The sequence below is a fragment of the Salmo salar genome, chromosome 14 (assembly GCF_965601325.2).
Source record: "Salmo salar chromosome 14, fSalSal1, whole genome shotgun sequence".
NCBI lineage: Eukaryota > Metazoa > Chordata > Actinopteri > Salmoniformes > Salmonidae > Salmo > Salmo salar.
In genome coordinates, this window is record NC_138304.1 from 28,903,726 (window position 1) to 28,924,190 (window position 20,465).

The 20,465-nt window shown below is 42.1% G+C and overlaps 2 protein-coding genes and 1 long non-coding RNA gene across 5 annotated transcripts; 2 read left to right on the forward strand and 1 right to left on the reverse strand.

Moving 5' to 3' along the window:
• The first annotated feature begins 19 nt into the window (after positions 1-19).
• LOC106569201 (cell division cycle protein 20 homolog) lies at positions 20-6,521 on the forward strand. Its single transcript, XM_014140317.3, has 9 exons — positions 20-351; positions 622-836; positions 2,611-2,736; positions 3,087-3,271; positions 3,398-3,492; positions 3,730-3,952; positions 4,129-4,200; positions 4,376-4,493; positions 4,875-6,521. The coding sequence occupies exons 5-9, from the start codon at positions 3,434-3,436 to the stop codon at positions 5,024-5,026; spliced, it is 624 nt and encodes a 207-aa protein (XP_013995792.1). The 5' UTR covers positions 20-351; positions 622-836; positions 2,611-2,736; positions 3,087-3,271; positions 3,398-3,433; the 3' UTR covers positions 5,027-6,521.
• Positions 5,400-17,397, reverse strand: LOC106569200 (very long chain fatty acid elongase 1). Of its 3 annotated transcripts, none has more exons than XM_014140315.3 (9): positions 17,113-17,397; positions 14,221-14,320; positions 7,709-7,808; positions 7,385-7,575; positions 7,162-7,242; positions 6,962-7,018; positions 6,674-6,779; positions 6,286-6,425; positions 5,400-6,159 (listed from the first exon to the last, which is right to left on the reverse strand). In XM_014140315.3, exons 3-9 carry the CDS (start codon positions 7,767-7,769, stop codon positions 5,842-5,844), a joined length of 954 nt encoding a protein of 317 aa, XP_013995790.1. In that variant the 5' UTR covers positions 7,770-7,808; positions 14,221-14,320; positions 17,113-17,397; the 3' UTR covers positions 5,400-5,841. The 3 variants fall into 3 exon arrangements, with proteins under 3 accessions (XP_013995790.1, XP_013995788.1, XP_013995789.1); XM_014140313.3 differs by having other exon boundaries at positions 14,221-14,328; XM_014140314.3 differs by lacking the exon at positions 14,221-14,320.
• On the forward strand, positions 8,690-20,142 carry LOC145860338 (uncharacterized). The gene is made up of 2 exons (XR_014380333.1): positions 8,690-9,383; positions 19,415-20,142. It is a non-coding gene; the product is annotated as an uncharacterized LOC145860338 (long non-coding RNA).
• The last annotated feature ends 323 nt before the right edge of the window (positions 20,143-20,465 follow it).

Here is a 20,465-nt window from a genome sequence, read left to right on the forward strand (position 1 = left end):
CCTTCGAAGTGTGACGAGATTTTCTTTTGTCGTTGATTATTCAGGAAATCGACGTCTACCCTTTTCACCAATCAGACTAACGGATTTAAAAAAAATGTATGAAATGTATGCATTCACTACTGTAAATCGCTCTGGATAAGAACGTCTGCTAAATGACTAAAATGTAAACTGATGCTATTCCGCTACCATGATTACCACCTAAATATTTTGAATAAACCAATCACGACAGCGTAAGAAGTGTCGTGGTTATTTTGAAATGTCGAATTTGACTTGTTGCAGAAAGAAACACGTATCGGTAAAGTTTGGGATGCTAAAGTACATTTTCACAATAACGTGTGGAATTAAGTCGGAGTAAGTAGCGTAGCACACGTTTGTTAACACCTACATTTGATGTTTTGTTGCATGAAATGTAAATACTAAATGACGGGGAAAGGCAGCAAGTTTGCCAGGTCGCTAACGTTAGTTAACGTTATCCGTTTAATTTGATGTAACGTTATAACTAACGTCAGTGAATTGAGTTGGCAAAGATTAGCTACTTGTACGTTTTGTTTAGCAAAGTAACTATACTTTTTTGTTGGTGTAGTTTAAAAGAAATACGTGGTTTATTTATGTACCCTGCAGGGAGTCTGAAAGGCAGATTCAAACATGGCCCAAAATGGATTCGAGGATGACATTCATAGCATTCTGAAGCTTGATATGCCAATCACAAACGCGCCCATGGCGAGGTGGCAAAGAAAAGCCCTTTCGTCCATGTCTACCAGCAGTGCCAACACCAGCACTCTATCACCTGGCAAATAGAGTTCTTAGTATGTCCAAGACGCATAGTAAAACAGCAGGTAGATAACTATTATACTTTTCACCTTTGCATTTTGCTCTACTGCATTTGCTTCTGTTTACTGTCTTTCAGCTGTCTATGGGTGTGCCACTATTGCCAGTCAGTGGTTTCACCAATGGTTCCACTAATTTGCCCCTTCTCTCTTTCTTATGTAAAAATGGTAAGTGCACACCTTCAAAGGCAGGTGGGGACCGTTTTATTCCCACTAGGAATAGCAAACAGATGGACTTGGCAAGCTTCCTGCTTTCAAAGGAAAATGAGCCTATGGCCACAAACCCCTCCGCAGCAACATCAGTGAGGCTCTTTAACATTGCACATCAGCACATTTTCATTTTCATTTTCAAAGCACAGCTTCAATGCCATTCAACTCTCCTTCCGTGGTCTCCAACTGCTCCTAAACACAAGTAAAACTAAATGCATGCTCTTCAACCGATCGCTGCCTGCACCTGCCCGCCTGTCCAGCATCACTTCTCTGGACGGTTCTAACTTAGAATTTGTGGACAACTACAAATGCCTAGGTGTCTGGGTAGACTGTAAACTCTCCTTCCAGACTCACATCAATCATCTCCAATCCAAAGTGAAATCTCGAATTGGCTTCCTATTTCGCAACAAAGCATCCTTCACTCATGCTGCCAAACATACCCTCGTAAAACTGACCATCCTACCAATCCTCGACTTCGGCGATGTCATTTACAAAATAGCTTCCAATACCCTACTCAACAAGCTGGATGCAGTCTATCACAGTGCCATCCGTTTTGTCACCAAAGCCCCATATACTACCCACCACTGCGACCTGTACGCTCTCGTTGGCTGGCCTTCGCTTCATAATCGTCGCCAAACACATTGGCTCCAGGTCATCTACAAGACCCTGCTAGGTAAAGTCCCCCCTTATCTCCGCTCACTGGTCACCATAGCAGCACCCACCTGTAGCACGCGCTCCAGCAGGTATATCTCTCTGGTCACCCCTAAAGCCAACTCCTCCTTTGGTCGTCTCTCCTTCCAGTTCTCTGCTGCCAATGACTGGAACGAACTACAAAAATCTCTGAAACTGGAAACACTTATCTCCCTCACTAGCTTTAAGCACCAGCTGTCAGAGCAGCTCACAGATCACTGCACCTGTACATAGCCCATCTATAATTTAGCCCAAACTACTACCTCTTCCCCTACAGTATTTATTTTATTTATTTTGCTCCTTTGCACCATATTATTTATATTTTATCTTTGAACTTTCTTCAAACTACAAATCTACCATTCCAGTGTTTTTCTTGCTATACTTTATTTACTTTGCCACCATGGCATTTTTTTTGCCTTTACCTCCCTTATCTCACATCATTTGCTCACATTGTATATAGTCTTTTTTTTTCTCTTTTTTTTTCTACTGCATCATTGATTGTATGTTGTTTTACTCCATGTGTAACTCTGTGTTTTTGTATGTTGTCGAACTGCTTTGCTTTATCTTGGCCAGGTCGCAATTGTAAATGAGAACTTGTTCTCAACTTGCCTACCTGGTTAAATAAAGGTGAAATAAAATTAAAAAATGTAAAAAATTGTTAATGCATTGTAAGTCAACATCTGCACATGTGTCTTTGTAGGAGAACCAGATGGCTTGGTCTGTCACACTCAATGGATATGACATTGGTGAGGCAAAGATCTTGCATCTGGGAGTAAAACCCTTGAATGCTCCAGAATGTAGGCCTACCACTGGTAATGATGATGTGACTTGTCAGTTGATTATTGATATCAAAATCTAATGTCCCATTCTCTTTTCTTTGCAGGTTACCAGAACAACCTGAAAGTCCTCTACAGTCAAGTTCCTACCCCAGTCTCTACCAAAAAGACCAGATACATATCATCTGTGTCTGACACTTTCTTAGAAGCTTCTGAACTCCGAAATGATTTCTGTGAGTCTCCTGCCAACACACCACCACAAATGTCTAATAACCTGTATGGTGAGAAGGTACAGAGGGACTTATACCTCTAGGATATCTTAGATCCTCCTGCCAGCACAGTAAATGTCAAGTAACCTACCTGGAGAGTAATCCTAGCTGTGAGTGAAACATGGGCCTGCTGTTTATGTAAATCACACATTGATTTCAGTGGGAAATTTGCAGAAAGTAATTAAAGCAACTATCTCAAGTTGGGTTCTGTCCCTTTCATCTCTACTCTATCAACCTAATTCAATTAGTGGTGGTGGCAGGAGTGTTCTTTAACTGACTTTGTTAAAAATGTATTTACCTTTCTCTTCCCACAGATTTGAACCTACTGTCTGGAGCAGTCGGAACCTTTTAGCGGTTGCCCTTCACAACAGTGTTTACCTGTGGGACGCAGTCCAGGGTGACATCGTCCTGCTGATGAAAATGAAGCGGGAGGAGGACTATATCTGCTCCGTGTCCTGGATCAAGGAGGGCAACCTCCTGGCTATTGGTACCAGTGACTGTAAATGTCTGATGTGAACAACCCAGTACTCATCTAAATATTTGGCTTCATTGCAACATTATGGCGTTGGGGAGAATAATAATTTGATGCTTTGTTAATATTTCACCTGAATTTGACTTACTGTAGTTGTGGGATGTGGAGAACCAGAAGTGTCTACGCAGCATGGCCAGCCACACTGCCAGAGTTGCCAGCCTGAGTTGGAACAATTATATTCTCTCCAGGTAAAGAATCATGTCTTCAATGTCAAATTTGGAATAGTCAAGTCTCTGTCCTGCCAGGATCTTTTGTGTGATACTTGTGGCCAAGAGGTTCTATTCTGTCTACGCAGGCAGCCCAATTTTAATATTTTTCCCAATTATTCATCTTTTGACTAATCTGATCACTTCATTTGCAAACTGAGCAAAAATGGCATTAGTGTTTAACCATTTTATGATTATTGTTTTTTCAAATGGCTCCAGATCAGGTCACATCCACCATGATGTGAGGGTAGCCGACCACTACATCTTCACCCTGTCTGGGCACTCTCAGGAGGTGTGTGGGCTGAAGTGGTCCCCTGACGGGAGATACCTGGCCAGTTTAGGCAATGACAACCTGGTGTATGTGTGGTCAGATGTGCAGGATGGTAGTGGCCAAGGCAGCAGTTTTGTCCACTGCTTCAGTGAGCACCAAGGAGCAGTCAAGGTGAACAGATTTTGAATTAAAAAATATCTTGCTGTGAAATTCTAAACTACAATGTTTTTATTGAAGGAAGGAGTTGGTTGTATTACATCACACTTTGCTGCACACTAATCAATCTTACAAAAATGTTTTTGGCTTTGGCCTGGTGCCCATGGCAACCAACATTATTGCTTGTGGAGGTGGCACCAGTGACCACCGCATCTGGAATGTCAACCGTGGCTCCTGCATCAATGGTCTGGACACTGTCTCAGGTAACTGCACCCACCTTGAACTCTGAGGTTGTGAAGTCTAACAAAATGTACCTTGTTGATATTACCTCCAGGGCCCTGCTCAGTCATAGCAGAATGTGTATTTGCATACCAGCCATTTTTGAAGTGTTTATTTTCCAGTATGATCCGAAGTTAACTAGTGTTATCTGCCTTACAGATCTCCTCTTTGATGTTTGCGCCAAACTACAAGGAATTGGTCTTCAGCCACGGATATTCCCATGACAACATAGTCATCTGGAAGTACCCCTCCTTGACTAAAGTGGCAGAGCTCAATGGTAAGTGTCAAATCAAATTGTATTGGTCACATGCAGATGTTGTGGCAATGCTTGTCTTGTCTGAAACTGCTATTCATTATGTTTAAACTTAATGGCTCTGTGTAGTTGTCATGTCAGTTGACAAAGAGCATTGTCTGACGCTGTAAGTCTATCGTAGCCAACAGTCTAAAATATAGACTCATACTTTTCAAGTTCTCAGTGCAGCTCAAGCAATTTCTCCAACTATCAACCCATTCAAATTGAGGACTCGTACCAGAGCTGCATTGGTTGGGAATTGTGGGGAGGTCCGCGTCTCCTGCAGATGGTCTCAGAGCACACGTTTCAAACTAACCTTGGATTTATTCAGGTGTCGAAACTTTATACTGTTTTTATTCACCCCAGGTCATGAGGACAAAATCTTGAACCTTACCATGAGTCCAGACTGCTCGACTATTGACACTGTCCGGTTCTGGAAGAGCTTTGAGCTGGATCCAGTCAAAAAGGCCAATGAGATGAAGTCCACTAGCAGCATTATACACACAGCTATCCGATAATGGACTTCTATATTGATCAACTCCTGTATTGTTTACATAATTTAGTAGTTTTTTTTTCACTGTAAAGATTCTTGTGTTTGAATAGTTTGCCTCCTTGCTGCCACTTGATAATGATTACAAATCTGGATTCACAACTAGTGCTATTTATTGCAAATGCTGTTAGGGCACTCAACTGTTATTTGTAACCTTTAATTAGGCAAGTCAGTTGAATACAAATTCTTACTGACAAACAATTCTGGGCCAAAATAGACCACACCCTTGATTGCTGGACATCTGGAAAGCAACAGGTGTGGCCAGACCTGGAGGACGCTTACAAGAATGCTGCTGCAGACCAGATACAGTTGCTGTCTTGTACCTCAAAGTAATGACTGACTCGGCCTTAATTGGTTTTATTTCAAAAAGTTAAATATACAAACAGCAGCAAAAAAAAGTTGGTCAGTGACAAACACCACCTCTTTGAAAGTAACTACACTATTTACAAGTGTGTTTCAGTCAACCAACCAGAAGAGTCCATGGGTGGACTATCATTGGCCGTTTCAAGCCTGGGTTTGAGGTATTAGTGACTGACACACCTTCATACAGGGTGATGTGCAGTTAAATCACACCATGTTCCCTCAACCACCCACAATTTAACAAAGTGTGGCAAGTAGGGACTAACTGCCAAATTCATAACACCATTCATATCCCACGAACTGCAGATAAATATAAAAATATACATTTGAGGAAAGTGATCAGTAGCTAAGTATACTTTTTTGGAATCTTTGGCATTGCAGGCTCCTTCAGACAGTTATGTTTCCCCTTCCAAAAGGACGAAACTAGACTTCCTTCACTTTGCCTAGTTGGTTATGGCCGTTGACACGATGTGCTGTTATCCCGTTGCTATTCTCCAGCGGCTTGCTGTTGATGACCACGGTAACGTCGCCGTTGATAACGCCATTCTGCTTTAGCTTCTCCATGGTTGCCGTAGGCAGCCGTTTCCCCTTCACGTAGGCCTGAATCCAGAAGTTGGAGAAGAGTAGGAAGAAGAAGGTGCCGTACATCCATATAAGGTGAATGAACATGGGCACCTGAAAGTCACACTTCTCCATGAAGTAGTACTGAGAGATGTGAAGTGAGATCAGTACAAACTGGATCTAAAGAAGGAAGAAAGATGAGAACATTTTAATGTGAAGTTTGCACAGGAGTCACCAAGCTACCCACAAATGCTCCCCTTTAACATAGTTTCTTCCGATAGTACATCATTAAGAAATAACACCCACCAGCTGGATTGCGGTCATGTACTTCTTCCACCAGAGGTATTTTTGGAAGCGAGGTCCGGCAGCGGACAGGCCGTAGTAGGTGTACATGATGATGTGGACACAGCAGTTGACCATGGCATGGAACGAGCTCATTCCCCCTGCTGGAGGTTCACAATGACAAAGACCGTATTAAAACAAACATAATCCAAGAGTAATTAAGTCACAGGGGGATAACAAAATAAATGTTACTAAGTGGATTTTGTTTAGTGTTCTTATTCCCTTGTAAAATTGCAGAAGATTCATTGTGGTGATAAAGTTTATTTAACAACCCCCAAAAGTTAATGTTAAACAGGTTACATGACCAGCTGTAAGCACACTGCATTGGGATGAGGTCAGAGGTCAAGCTTACCAGGAGCAATGGTAATTCCCCACCACCACGTGAAGGGCATGAAGGAGTGATGGAAGACATGTAGAAATGTGATCTGGCTGTGTTTCTTACGCAGCACAAAGAAAAACTGCAAATCAGACAAGAGCTCAAGTTACTTAAAGCAAACATTGTTCAGAAATCTCCATTTGTATTTTACTAAGGGTGTCGGAGAAAGATGCAGTCAGAATATGTACAAAATCTAAATGATTTAGGCTAGCATCAAACATTTTATTCACAAACATGATGTTCTGATAGAGAAATCATTCTTACGGTGTCCAGAAGCTCGGTGAATTTAGAGAACAAAAACCACCAGGCCACTTGAACCATCTGACAAAAGGAGAAACAAGTACAGACAATAAACAGCACAGAATAAAAAAATAAATCACATATGCATATTTGAATGTAAAGTAAAACATACATTTCATGATGCAATACAGATTCTCTCATAGGAAAAAAAAGGACAGAAATACCCTTAGAGCCTGTGGGTTGCTTGAGTAGTCACACAGGTCACATCTCCAGGTAAAAGTGGTTGCCCATCCTGACATCAGGAACTGCAAAGGCAAAGCACAGAACTCGCTGTCACATCATCAATTCATAAACGCTGGGAAAAGTCTTACTACAGTATAGAATGTCTTCACAACAAGGCTCTTTTAAGAACTTTCATTCTCCTGAATAATTAACTGCTTTGCTCACCTCATAGACTAGGAAGGTATTTAGGGACACCATGCTGAAGTTATAGATGATCATGGCTGTTTTGAGGTTATAGGGCTTGCGGTTGGCCATCAGCAGAGGCCCGGCGTACAGCGAGAAGAACACATAGCCCATCAGGATGCTGGTCATCTGGAAGGGGGTCCGCATCAACGGGTAGTGCAACAACCGGTGGTCTGAGGACAAGAAATCAAGCAATTCAATATTTTTGAGACAAGACAGGTACACCAACAGCATGGTACAAACTGCAAGTCACCAAATTGATAAAAATACAATTTGAACAAAAATAACTTATGCGGAAGCACTCACCTGTTCTCTGCAATACATACTCATAAAACACCATAATATTGGATCCCACTTCTCGCAGCATCTTGATGGCGTCTTTATTCAGTCAGTCAATCAAAAAAACCTGAAATATACAGACAAAATACAATTTGCTGGGAAAAACAACAGTTGGTGGTGATAATGGCAGGTTATGTGGTTATGCCTACAGGGGATGCAGTAATGTGTACTGAGACCTATAGAGACGGAAGTTGATGAACAAAGCACTGCCACACTGCCTCCCACACTAAAACAGACAGCTGCACAGGCCCATCGTATACCTGAACGAGGCTCTGCTTTGATGACTGACTATCTGATAAAACAATACAACACTTGCTTTATTGGTCCATTTGCACAGATATATTTTATTATTATTATTATTATTATTATTATTATAATACCCAACATGACACATCACAGGCTGGAAGCAGCACAGGGGCTGCGGAAGAGCAGCTTCCCTGGAGCAGTTAGGGGGTAAAGTGCCTTGCTCCAGGGCACAATGCGGTAGGTAGTATAAGGGGATTTTGATAGACTAACAAAACAAATGCTTAACAACAATAAAAACAGCTGCAGAGGGCACTGTAGTTCGTTTGGCCATGTACTGTATGTCAGTCAATGTCAAATAGATCCTACTGGGATTATTCATAGGTAGCCTTAGTAATATTACAGTCACTTTTCTATAATAGCCAAGTGTTATATTCCACTATCAGCTAGAGGTCGACCGATTAATCGATTAATTACAAGACCATGGTGATTGTAATTGATTGATTGGTATTCTTTAAGGAATACCTAGGATAGGATAAAGTAATCCTTCTAACCCCCCCCCCCCCCCCCTTAAAAGATTTAGATGCACTATTGTAAAGTGGTTGTTCCACTGGATATCATAAGGTGAATGCACCATTTTGTAAGTCGCTCTGGATAAGAGCGTCTGCTAAATGACTTAAATGTAATGTAAATGATTGCCTACAGAGCTGTGAAGGGAACGGCACCTCCATACCTTCAGGCTCTGATCAGGCCCTACACCCAAACAAGGGCACTGCGTTCATCCACCACTGGCCTGCTGGCCCCCCTACCTCTGAGGAAGCACAGTTCCCGCTCAGCCCAGTCAAAACTGTTCGCTGCTCTGGCACCCCAATGGTGGAACAAGCTCCCTCACGACGCCAGGACAGCGGAGTCAATCACCACCTTCCGGAGACACCTGAAACCCCACCTCTTTAAGGAATACCTAGGATAGGATAAAGTAATCCTTCTAACCCCCCCTTAAAAGATTTAGATGCACTATTGTAAAGTGGTTGTTCCACTGGATATCATAAGGTGAATGCACCAATTTGTAAGTCGCTCTGGATAAGAGCGTCTGCTAAATGACTTAAATGTAAATGTAATTAGGGCCGATTTCAAGTTTTCATAACAATCGGTATTTTTCGGCCACCGATTTGCCGTTTTTTTTTTTTTTACACCTTTATTTAACTTGGCAAGTCAGATTAAGAACACATTCTTATTTACAATGACGGCCTAGAAACGGGGGTTAACTGCCTTGTTCAGGGGGGATTCGTTTTTGCAACCTTCGGTTACCAGTCCAACGCTCTAACCACCTGCCTTACATTGCACTCCACAAGGATTAACAAGCTGACTACCTGTTACGCGAGGGCAGCAAGAAGCAAAGGTAAGTTGCTAGCTAACATTAGACTTATAAAAAACTATCAATCTTAACATAATCACTAGTTAAACTAGTAATATCATCAACCATGTGTAGTTATCTAATGTGTCCTGCGTTGCATATAATCGATGCGGTGCCTGTTAACTTTCATTGAATCACAGCCTACTTCGACAAACGGGTGTTGATTTAACAAGCACATTTGCAAAAAAAGTACTGTCGTTGCACCAATGTACCTAACCATAAACATCAATGCCTAACAGGAATATTTAGACTTAGCCACCCGTTAGATAAAATACGAAACGGTTCCGTATGTCACTGAAAGAAAAACACTGGTTTTAGAGATGATAGTTTCCAGATTCGACCATATTAATGACCTAAGGCTCGTATTTGTGTGTTTATTATATTATAATTAAGTCTATGATTTGATAGAGCAATCTGAGCGGTGGTAGGCAGCAGCAGGCTCGTAAGCATTCATTTAAACAGCCCTTCAAGCATTGCGCTGTTTATGACTTCAACCTGGGTGGGTATAATTTGTGGAACGTTCCAACAGGAATCCATTCCAAAAACTTCGGAAATAACAAGGTTTCCAAAAAACAACGCATACAAAGTTGTATAGCGGCAGAATAACATACTGGGTAGGGAGTGGTCTATTTCATTGCGTTTTTCACTCATCACGTTTATTCCGAAAAATGTCTGTCTGCCTATGGACAAACATTAAGAATAAGCTACGTGGTGAGTTAATGCCTATTCGGCAGCTAGTTAGCTAGGTTGGTATGCGTTGTTGGTTGGCAACCTTTTACTTTACGTTTTTTGGAACAGATTCCTGTTGGAACGTTCCACCCCTTCAAGCCTATCAACTCCCAAGATTAGGCTGGTGTAACCGATGTGAAATGGCTAGCTAGTTAGCCGGGTGCACGCTAAAAGCGTTTCAAACGTCACTCGCTCTGAGACTTGGAGTAGTTGTTTCCCTTCCTCTGCATGGGTAACGCTGCTTCGAGGGTGGCTGTTGTCGATGTGTTCCTGGTTCGAGCCCAGGTAGACCGAGGAGAGGGACGGAAGCTATACTGTTACACTGGCAATACTAAAGTGCCTATAAGAACATCCAATGGTCAAAGGTATATGAAATACAAATCGTATAGAGAGAAATAGTCCTATAATAACAACAACCTAAAACTTCTTACCTGGGAATATTGAAGACTCATGTTAAAAGGAACCACTAGCTTTCATATGTTCCCATGTTCTGAGCAAGGCACTTAAACATTAGCTTTCTTACATGGCACTTTTACTTTCTTCTCCAACACTTTGTTTTGCATTATTTAAACCAAATTGAAAATGTTTCATTATTTATTTGAGGCTAAATTGATTTTATTGATGTATTATATTAAGTTACAATAAGTGTTCATTCAGTATTGTTGTAATTGTCATTATTACAAAAAAAAAAGTTTAAATATTTTTTTAAAGAAATTATCGGCCGATTAATCGGTCTCTGCTTTTTTGGTCCTCCACTAATCGGTATCAGCGTTGAAAAAAAGCATAATCGGTCGACCTCTACTATCAGCCATGGATATAAAAATAAAAAAAATAAAAATCAGACCTGGGTTCAAATACACTACTGTTCAAAAGTTTGGGGTCACTTAGAAATGTCCTTATTTTTTAAAGAAAATTACATTTCTCCATTAAAATAACAAATTGATCATAAATACAGTGTAGATATTGTTAATGTTGTAAATGACTATTGTAGCTGGAAAGGGCTTATTTTGAATGAAATATCTACATAGGCGTACAAAGGCCCATTATCAGCAACCATCACTCCTGTGTTCCAATGGCACATTGTGATAGCTAATCCAAGTTTATCATTTTAAAAAGGCTCATTGATCATTAGAAAAACCTTTTGCAATTATGTTAGCACAGCTGAAAACTGGCCTTCTTTAGACTAGTTGAGTATCAGCATTTGTGGGTTCGATTACAGGCTCAAAATGACCAGAAACAAAGAACTTTCTTCTGAAACTCGTCAGTCTATTCTTGTTCTGAGAAATGAAGGCTATTCCATGCGAGAAATTGCCAAGAAACAGAAGATCTGGTACAACGCTGTGTATTACTCCCTTCACAGAACAGCGCAAACTGGCTCTAACCAGAATAGAAAGAGTGGGAGGCCCCGGTGCACAACTGAGCAAGAGGACAAGTACAGTTGAGTGTCTAGTTTGAGAAACAGATGCCTCACAAGTCCTCAACTGGCAGCTTCATTAAATAGTACCCACTAAACACCAGTCTCAACGTCAACAGTGAAGAGGCGACTCTGGGATGCTGGCCAGACGGAAGCCACTCCTCAGTAAAAAGCACATGATAGCCCACTTGGAATTTGCCAAAAGGCAACTAAATGACTCTCAGACCATGAGAAACAAGATTCTCTGGTCTGATGAAACCAAGATTGAACCATTTGGCCTGAATGCCAAGCATCACGTCTGGAGGAAACCTGGCACCATCCCAACGGTGAAATATGGTGGCGGCAGCATCACAGCCAAGACCCTAAGCACACAGCCAAGACAACGCAGGAGTGGCTTCGGGATCTGCAGAGAAGAATGGGAGAAACTCCCCAAATACAGGTGTGCAAAGCTTGTAGCGTCATACCCAAGAAGACGCGAGGCTGTAATCGCTGCCTTTTTTTTTTTTTTACATTTGCAAAAAATGTCTAAACCCATTTTTGCTTTCTCATATATTACACACACTGCTCAAAAAAATAAAGGGAAGACTAAAATAACACATCCTAGATCTGAATGAATGAAATAATCTTATTAAATACTTTTTTCTTTACATAGTTGAATGTGCTAACAACAAAATCACAAAAATAATCAATGGGAATCCAATTTATCAACCCATGGAGGTCTGGATTTGGAGTCACACTCAAAATGAAAGTGGAAAACCACACTACAGGCTGATCCAACTTTGATGTAATGTCCTTAAAACAAGTCAAAATGAGGCTCAGTAGTGTGTGTGGCCTCCACGTGCCTGTAAGACCTCCCTACAACGCCTGGGCATGCTCCTGATGAGGTGGCGGATGGTCTCCTGAGGGATCTCCTCCCAGACCTGGACTAAAGCATCCACCAACTCCTGGACAGTCTGTGGTGTTGGTGGATGGAGTGAGACATGATGTCCCAGATGTGCTCAATTGGAGTCAGGTCTGGGGAACGGGCGGGCCAGTCCATAGCATCAATGCCTTCCTCTTGCAGGAACTTCTGACACACTCCAGCCACATGAGGTCTAGCATTGTCTTGCATTAGGAGGAACCCAGGGCCAACCGCACCAGCATATGGTCTCACAAGGGGTCTGAGGATCTCATCTCGGTACCTAAAGGCAGTCAGGCTACCTCTGGCGAGCACATGGAGGGCTGTGAAATGCCACCCCACACCAAGAAATGCCACCCCACGACTGACCCACCGCCAAACCGGTCATGCTGGAGGATGTTGCAGGCAGCAGAACGTTCTCTACGGCGTCTCCAGACTCTGTCACATGTGCTCAGTGTGAACCTGCTTTCATCTGTGAAGAGCACAGGGCGCCAGTGGCGAATTTGCCAATCTTGGTGTTCTCTGGCAAATGCCCTGCACGGTGTTGGGCTGTAAGCACAACCCCCACCTGTGGACGTCGGGCCCTCATACCACCCTCATGGAGTCCATTTCTGACCGTTTGAGCAGACACATGCACATTTGTGGCCTGCTGGAGGTCATTTTGCAGGGCTCTGGCAGTGCTCCTCCTTGCACAAAGGCGGAGGTAGCGGTCCTGCTGCTGGGTTGTTGCCCTCCTACGGCCTCCTCCACATCTCCTGATGTACTTGCCTGTCTCCAGGTAGCGCCTCCATGCTCTGGACACTACGCTGACAGACACAGCAAACCTTCTTGCCACAGCTCGCATTGATGTGCCATCCTGGATGAGCTGCACTACCTGAGCTGCACTACCTGAGCCACTTGTGTGGGTTGTAGACTCCGTCTCATGCTACCACTAGAGTGAAAGCACCACCAGCATTCAAAAGTGACCAAAACATCAGCCAGGAAGCATAGGAACAGAAGTGGTCTGTGGTCACCACCTGCAGAACCACTCCTTTATTGGGGGTGTCTTGCTAATTGCCTATAATTTCCACCTGTTGTCTATTCCATTTGCACAACAGCATGTGAAATGTATTGTCAATCAGTGTTGCTTCCTAAGTGGACAGTTTGATTTCACAGAAGTGTGATTGACTTGGAGTTACATTGTGTTGTTTAAGTGTTCCCTTTATTTTTTGTGTCCAGTGTGTGTATGTGTATATATATATATATATATAAATAAATCATGAGGGGGAAAACAATTTAATACATTTCAGAATAAGGCTGTAATGTAACAAAATGTGGAAAAAGTAAAGATGTTGTTGGTGTTTCTCCCAACTATGTTTTATTACTGTGGGAGAAGTTTGATTATAGTTTTGAGTAAACACGTTTTGTTTGCACTCATTCCTGTGTCCTGCGCCTGACTCCGATACTTCTCCTAAAGAAAGCATTACAGGTTTGAATACTTTCTGAATGCACTGTATAATACATCAACTATATAGGCTTTAGCATCGAGTCAAACTAAAAACAAACTGTCCACTTAACTAATAAAATCATCTTCTCACATACAGACAATGATTTATCAGTGACCCAAGCCTTGCTCAGATAATCCCCACCATGTTGTCGTTGAGCTGTCAAGAATCCCAGAAAAGTGCAAAACAAATGGCCCATATTAACATATGTAGCCTAAGTAACAATGTTCATTAAATCGATAACTAGTAACATAACATTCATATACTGACTATCTCTGAACTGAAATAATATAATACCTTTGATGATACAGTGGTAGCAATACATGGTTTCAACATCTTCAGAAGAGGCAGGAATGCCAATGGTGGGAGGTGTTGCCGTTTATGTTCAGTCATATTCCTGTAAAGCTTAGAGAAGATCTCATGTCAAATGCTGTTGAAGTAATATGGCTACAGGTTCATCTGCCTCACCTAAAGCCCATTGTGGGAAACTGCTATAGACCACCAAGTGCTAACAGTCAGTATCTGGATAATGTGTGTGAAATGCTTGATAATGTATGTGATATCGACCTAAATATTGACTCGCTGTCATCAAGTTGCCCACCCAAAAAAGCTTCAAACTGTAACCAGTGCATCGACCAGTGTATTTACAAACAGCATAGGAATGAAATCATCCACATGTATTGATCACATCTTAACTAATGCTGCAGAAATATGCTCTAAAGCAGTATCCAAATCCATAGGATGTAGAGATAATAATATAGTAGCCATATCTAGAAAAACCAAAGTTCCAAAGGCTGGTCCTAATATAGTGTTTAAGGGGTCATACAAGAAGTTCTGTAGTGATTCATATGCTGAAGATGTAAAGCATATTTACTGGTCTGTGGTATGTAATGAGGCGCAACCAAACACTGCACTGGACACGTTTATGAAATGAATTATTTCACTTACTAATAAGCATGCACCCACTAAGAAAATGACTAAAAACTGATAAATTCCAGTGGATTGATGAGGAATTGAAACATTTTATGGTTGAGAGGGACGAGGCAAAAGGAATGGCAAACAAGCCTTCCCTGTAGCTCAGTTGGCAGAGCATGGTGTTTGCAACGCCAGGGTTGTGGGTTCGATTCCCACGGGGGGGCCAGCACAGAAGAAAAAAAAAAAATGTATGAAATGTATGCATTCAATACTGTAAGTCGCTCTGGATAAGAGCGTCTGCTAAATGACTAAAATGTTAAAAAATGTAAGTCTGGCACATTCATGCATAACTGACCAAATAACGAAAGACAAGCATTGTAATTTTGCATTCTAAAATGTGAGTGTGGAAGAGGTGAAAATGTTTTGGTCTATCAATAATAACAAGCCACCGGGGTCTGACATCTTGGATGGAAAATTACTGAGGATGATATTGCCAGTCCTATTTGACATCTCTTCAATCTAAGTCTACAGGAAGGTGTGTGCCCTCAGGCCTGGAGGGAAGCTAAAGTCATTCCACTACCCAAGAATAGTAAAGCCCCCTTTAGTAGCTCAAACAGCGAACTAATCAGCCTGTTACCAACCCTTAGTAAACCTTTGGGGATTTTTTTGTTGTTGTGTTTGACCAGATACAAAGCCATTTCACAGTAAAAAAAATAAAAAAAAGTACAACACATTTTCTGAACGCTTATAGGGAAGGGCACTTACACAAATTACTAATGATTGACTACAAGAAATTGATAATAAAAAGGTGTGAGCTGTTTTGTTAGACTTCAGTGGCTGACATTATTGATCATAATCTGCTGCTGGGAAAACTTCTGCTATATTGTGGATCGAGAGTTACCTGTCTAACAGAACACCAAGGGTGTTCTTTAATGGAAGCCTCTCCAACATAATCTAGGTAGAGTCAGGCATTCCCCAGGGCAGCGATCTAGGCCCCTTACCTTTTTCAATCTTTACTAATGACCTACCACTGAGTAAAGCCTGATCGCTATGTATGCTGATGACTTAACACTATACACGTCAGCTACCACAGCAAGGGAAATCACTGCAACACTTAAATAGCTGCAGTCAGTTTCAGAATGGGTGTCAAGAAACAAGTTAGTACAAAATATTTCTAAAACTAAAAGCATTGTATTTGGGACAAATAATTCACTGAACCCTAAACCTTGTAATGAATAATGTGGATATTGAGCAAGTTGAGGAGACTAAACTGCTTGGAGAAACCCTGGATTGTAAACTGTCATGGTCAAAACATATTGATGCCACAGTAGCTAAGATGGGGAGAACTCTGTCCATAATAAATCTCTGCTCTGCCTGCTTAAGAACGATCAACAAGGCAGGTCCTACAGGCCCTAGTTTTGTCGCACCTAGACTACTGTTCAGTCATGTGGTCAGGTGCCACAAAGAGGGACTTACAATTGGCCAAGAACAGGACTGCACGGCTGGCCCTTAAATGTACATTGAGAGCGAACATTAATAAAGATGCATGTCAATCTCTCCTGGCTCAAAGTAGAGGAGAGATTGACTTCATCACTACAGGAGTATCGACATGTTGAATGCGCCGAGCTGTCCATTTAAACTACTACTAGCACACAGTGGGGTCTGAAGAGACAGACACACATGATAAAATACGTACTATACACACACATGTACAAAAAGGCACACCCTTTTTTTAAATTGTATATAGCTGCTAATACAAGATGGCATTAGTTTTACAAAGTGTTTGTTCAGCAGTATTTAACACTTCCTTAGCTACTCCTTAGAGACAATGAAGTGTTCTCTCAATGAATAACAGAGACAGTCAAACAGGTGAGGCAGAGGCAGAGAGGTGAACCGGTTTGAACAGCCAGTATGTGGTATGAGGTCACTAGATAGGAATGGATGAGGAGTTGATTGAGAAAAATGACAGGAAGATGGAATGGGTTGGAGGTGAGCCGGCAAACTAAGGACAGAGAGTGAGAGAATGTGGGACACTACTGTTTATGTCCTTTCCATACAATAGCAATAAAACCAATTACACACACAACAAAGATGGGACAGTGTCATCATATCCACCAAGTTATACGGGTCTCAATACAAGGCCTACAGATAAGAGGAAAACCTGTCCTGACAGTTTGGGTGTGTTAGAAGAGTAAAAAACTTGAAGTAAAGTAAATAGGACAGCAGTGTTAGATGGAGTATAACACTGAGCATCACTGGTAACACAAGACTCACCTGCCAAGTTGTCCTCAGTACTCTCCTCAAATCGTCAGTCCTTCAGGCACACATACAAGAGAGTCACAACCACTGAGCTCACAATGAACTAGGCCCAGCAAAACAGAAGAGTCAAAGAGAGATTAACTGAAGAAAAAAAAGTACTTGTTTCTTCCTTGAAGTCCTCAAATGTTTGACAGTCTAGAAATAGGCCACATAAAGCCAGGGCAGATTAAGTCAGAAAGAGAGATGAGGACAGCTATAGGACTCATTTAACTCAGATTTAAACCCCCAAGGCCAAGCACACTACATAGTGACAACGCCCACCTAGTTTCAGGACCACACCCTGTTTCAACATCTAGACTCACTCTCCCCTAACCAATACCTCTCTCTGATTGGTTCAGCAGAAAAAGAGGGATTGGCCATTGGTCGTCTGAGAAGGGTTGGGTATTTGAAGGTAGTAAGTGAGGGAGAATCCAGTAGCGACCACTGGAGAGTTTGAATGGTCTCTTTGTTAAACAATGGGGACCCATCACATAGCACACATGTATGTAACAAAAACTAACATCCCATATAATAACAAGAATGACTAATGAAAATGTAAAAGGATTGGAAAATATCTGTCTTCCCATTGCTTGGGAGCTCAACATTAAATTGCAAAGCACTGAAATTCAGGAATAATTTGCTAGCAACAATATAATTTGAGGAACGTTGCTCTTAGAATTTTTAGTACATGTTAGTGATATTGACGTTTGAGAAATCATCAATTTCTAATGCTCCTATAATTTCCCTGGTTCAATTAGTATCATCATCAATCTTTTCATCATTGTAATTCTGATCATCATAATTATAAAACCCAATCGTCAACCCTGAGTCAGAGCTACAGGTGAATAATTATGAGGCAGGGGGATTTGACAGGGAATAATGGGGATTTAATGTGTCCCTACCCTGCCCGAGGGATCGTCACCCAGAGACAGGCATGGAGTTTGTGCTTGTGGGTCCTACTTACTGTACACTGCCACAGTATGACAGGTTCCACTATCTCCCAGTAGCACTGGTTATACCTGTTCCTCAGGCACTGAGAACTGGTGATGGGCGTGGTAGTGGAAGAACGGCCTTGAAATGTACTCACTCATCCTTACACTGGAATTAAAGGGCGACTGGAATGAGAAGAATCTGGAAAACGAGCAGTGTACAGGCAAGAAAAAGAAAAAGACATTGAGAACTGTGTGGGTTTACACAGTGCTTTAGGACTTTCACTGGGGGAAAGCACACGGGGGGATACTCTGTAAAATGCCATATACCATCATCATTACGTGATGATTACCTGGCTGCTTACAGTGCATTTCCACATAACACAATTTGGATAGCTACATTAGCATCGCCTTCATGTGGGTGTTAGCAAGCAAGCAATCAGGCTAGGTAGTGCTAGGTACAGTTGAAATCTGAAGTTTACATACACCTTAGCCAAATACATTTAAACTCAGTTTCACAATTCCTGACATTTTATCCTAGTAAGAATTCCCTGTCTTAGGTCAGTTAGGATCACCACTTTATTTTAAGAATGTGAAATGTCAGAATAATTGATAAGAGAATTATCTAGTGAAGGTAAATGAATCAATAATCCATTATGAATTAGTAGTTATGTAGCATGGATAATAAACTGTAAGTCAATGTACTGAACGTTAGTCCCATCAAGTCTAGACATGGGTCAGTAGGTCCTATGATTAAGTATAGTCTGGCCCAGGAGTGTGAAGGTGAACGGAAAGGCTGGAGCAACGAACCGCCCTTGCTGTCTCTGCCTTGCCGGTTCCCCTCTTTCCACTGGGATTCTCTGCCTCTAACCCTTTTACAGGGGCTGAGTCACTGGCTTACTGGTGTTCTTCCATGCCGTCCATGGGAGGGGTGCGTCACTTGAGTGGGTTGAGTCACTGACGTGGTCTTCCTGTCTGGGTTGGCGCCCCCCCTTGGGTTGTGCCGTGGCGGAGATCGTTGTGGGCTATAGTCGGCCTTATCTTAGGACGGTAAGTTGGTGGTTGGAGACATCCCTCTAGTGGTGTGGGGGCTGTGCTTTGGCAAAGTGGGTGGGGTTATATCCTGCCTGTTTGGCCCTGTCCGGGGGTATCATCGGATGGGGCCACAGTGTCTTCTGATCCCTCCTGTCTCAGCCTCCAGTATTTATGCTGCAGTAGTTTATGTGTCGGGGGGCTAGGGTCAGTCTGTTACATCTGGAGTATTTCTCTTGTCTTATCCGGTGTCCTGTGTGAATTTAAATATGCTCTCTCTAATTCTCTCTTTCTCTCTTTCTCTCTTTCTCTCGGAGGACCTGAGCCCTAGGACCATGCCTCAGGACTACCTGGTATGATGACTCCTTGCTGTCCCCAGTCCACCTGGCCGTGCTGCTGCTCCAGTTTCAACTGTTCTGCCTGCGGCTATGGAACCCTGACCTGTTCACCGGACGTGCTTGTTGCACCCTCGACAACTACTATGATTATTATTATTTGACCATGCTGGTCATTTATGAACATTTTAACATCTTGACCATGTTCTGTTATAATATCCACCCTGCACAGCCAGAAGAGGACAGGCCACCCCTCATAGCCTGGTTCCTCTCTAGGTTTCTTCCTAGGTTTTTGGCCTTTCTAGGGAGTTTTTCCTAGGGAGTTTTTCCTAGCCACCGTGCTTTTTTCACATGCATTGCTTGCTGTTTGGGGTTTTAGGCTGGGTTTCTGTACAGCACTTTGAGATATCAGCTGATGTACGAAGGGCTATATAAATACATTTGATTTTATTTGATTTGTGTGTGAGATACCGGGAGGAGCCTTCAAGGTTCTCCTAATCTATGGGGAAAGGAACAGGCAGTGCTGGAACAGTGGTAGCAGGTCAAGGAAGAGATACTGTTCACCTACTGTCTGTGCGTATGTGTGTGCATAGGTTATCTACTTTTGGGTGTGGATGTGTGTGCGTAAGCGGAGAGAGGATAAAATGAACATCTTTGTTATTTGGACCTCAGAACGTTCTCTGAATAAACTGTACAAGACCTTTTGCAGATAGCTGAGTCATTGCCTAATTAGTAACCCAATGTCTTACAAACCCTGGGGATGAGTCAAGGCTTATTGATTGCTAATTATTATCATTAAGATATACAATTCCATTAACAATAATAGTAGAGAGAATGATTTATTTCAGCTTTATTTCTTTCATCACATTCCCACTGGGTCAGAAGTTTACATACACTCAATTAGTATTTGGTAGGATTGCCTTTAAATTGTTTAACTTGGGTCAAACGTTTTGGGTAGCCTTCCACAAGCTTCCCACAATAAGTTGGGTGAATTTTGGCCCATTCCTCCTGACAAAGCTGGTGTAACTGAGTC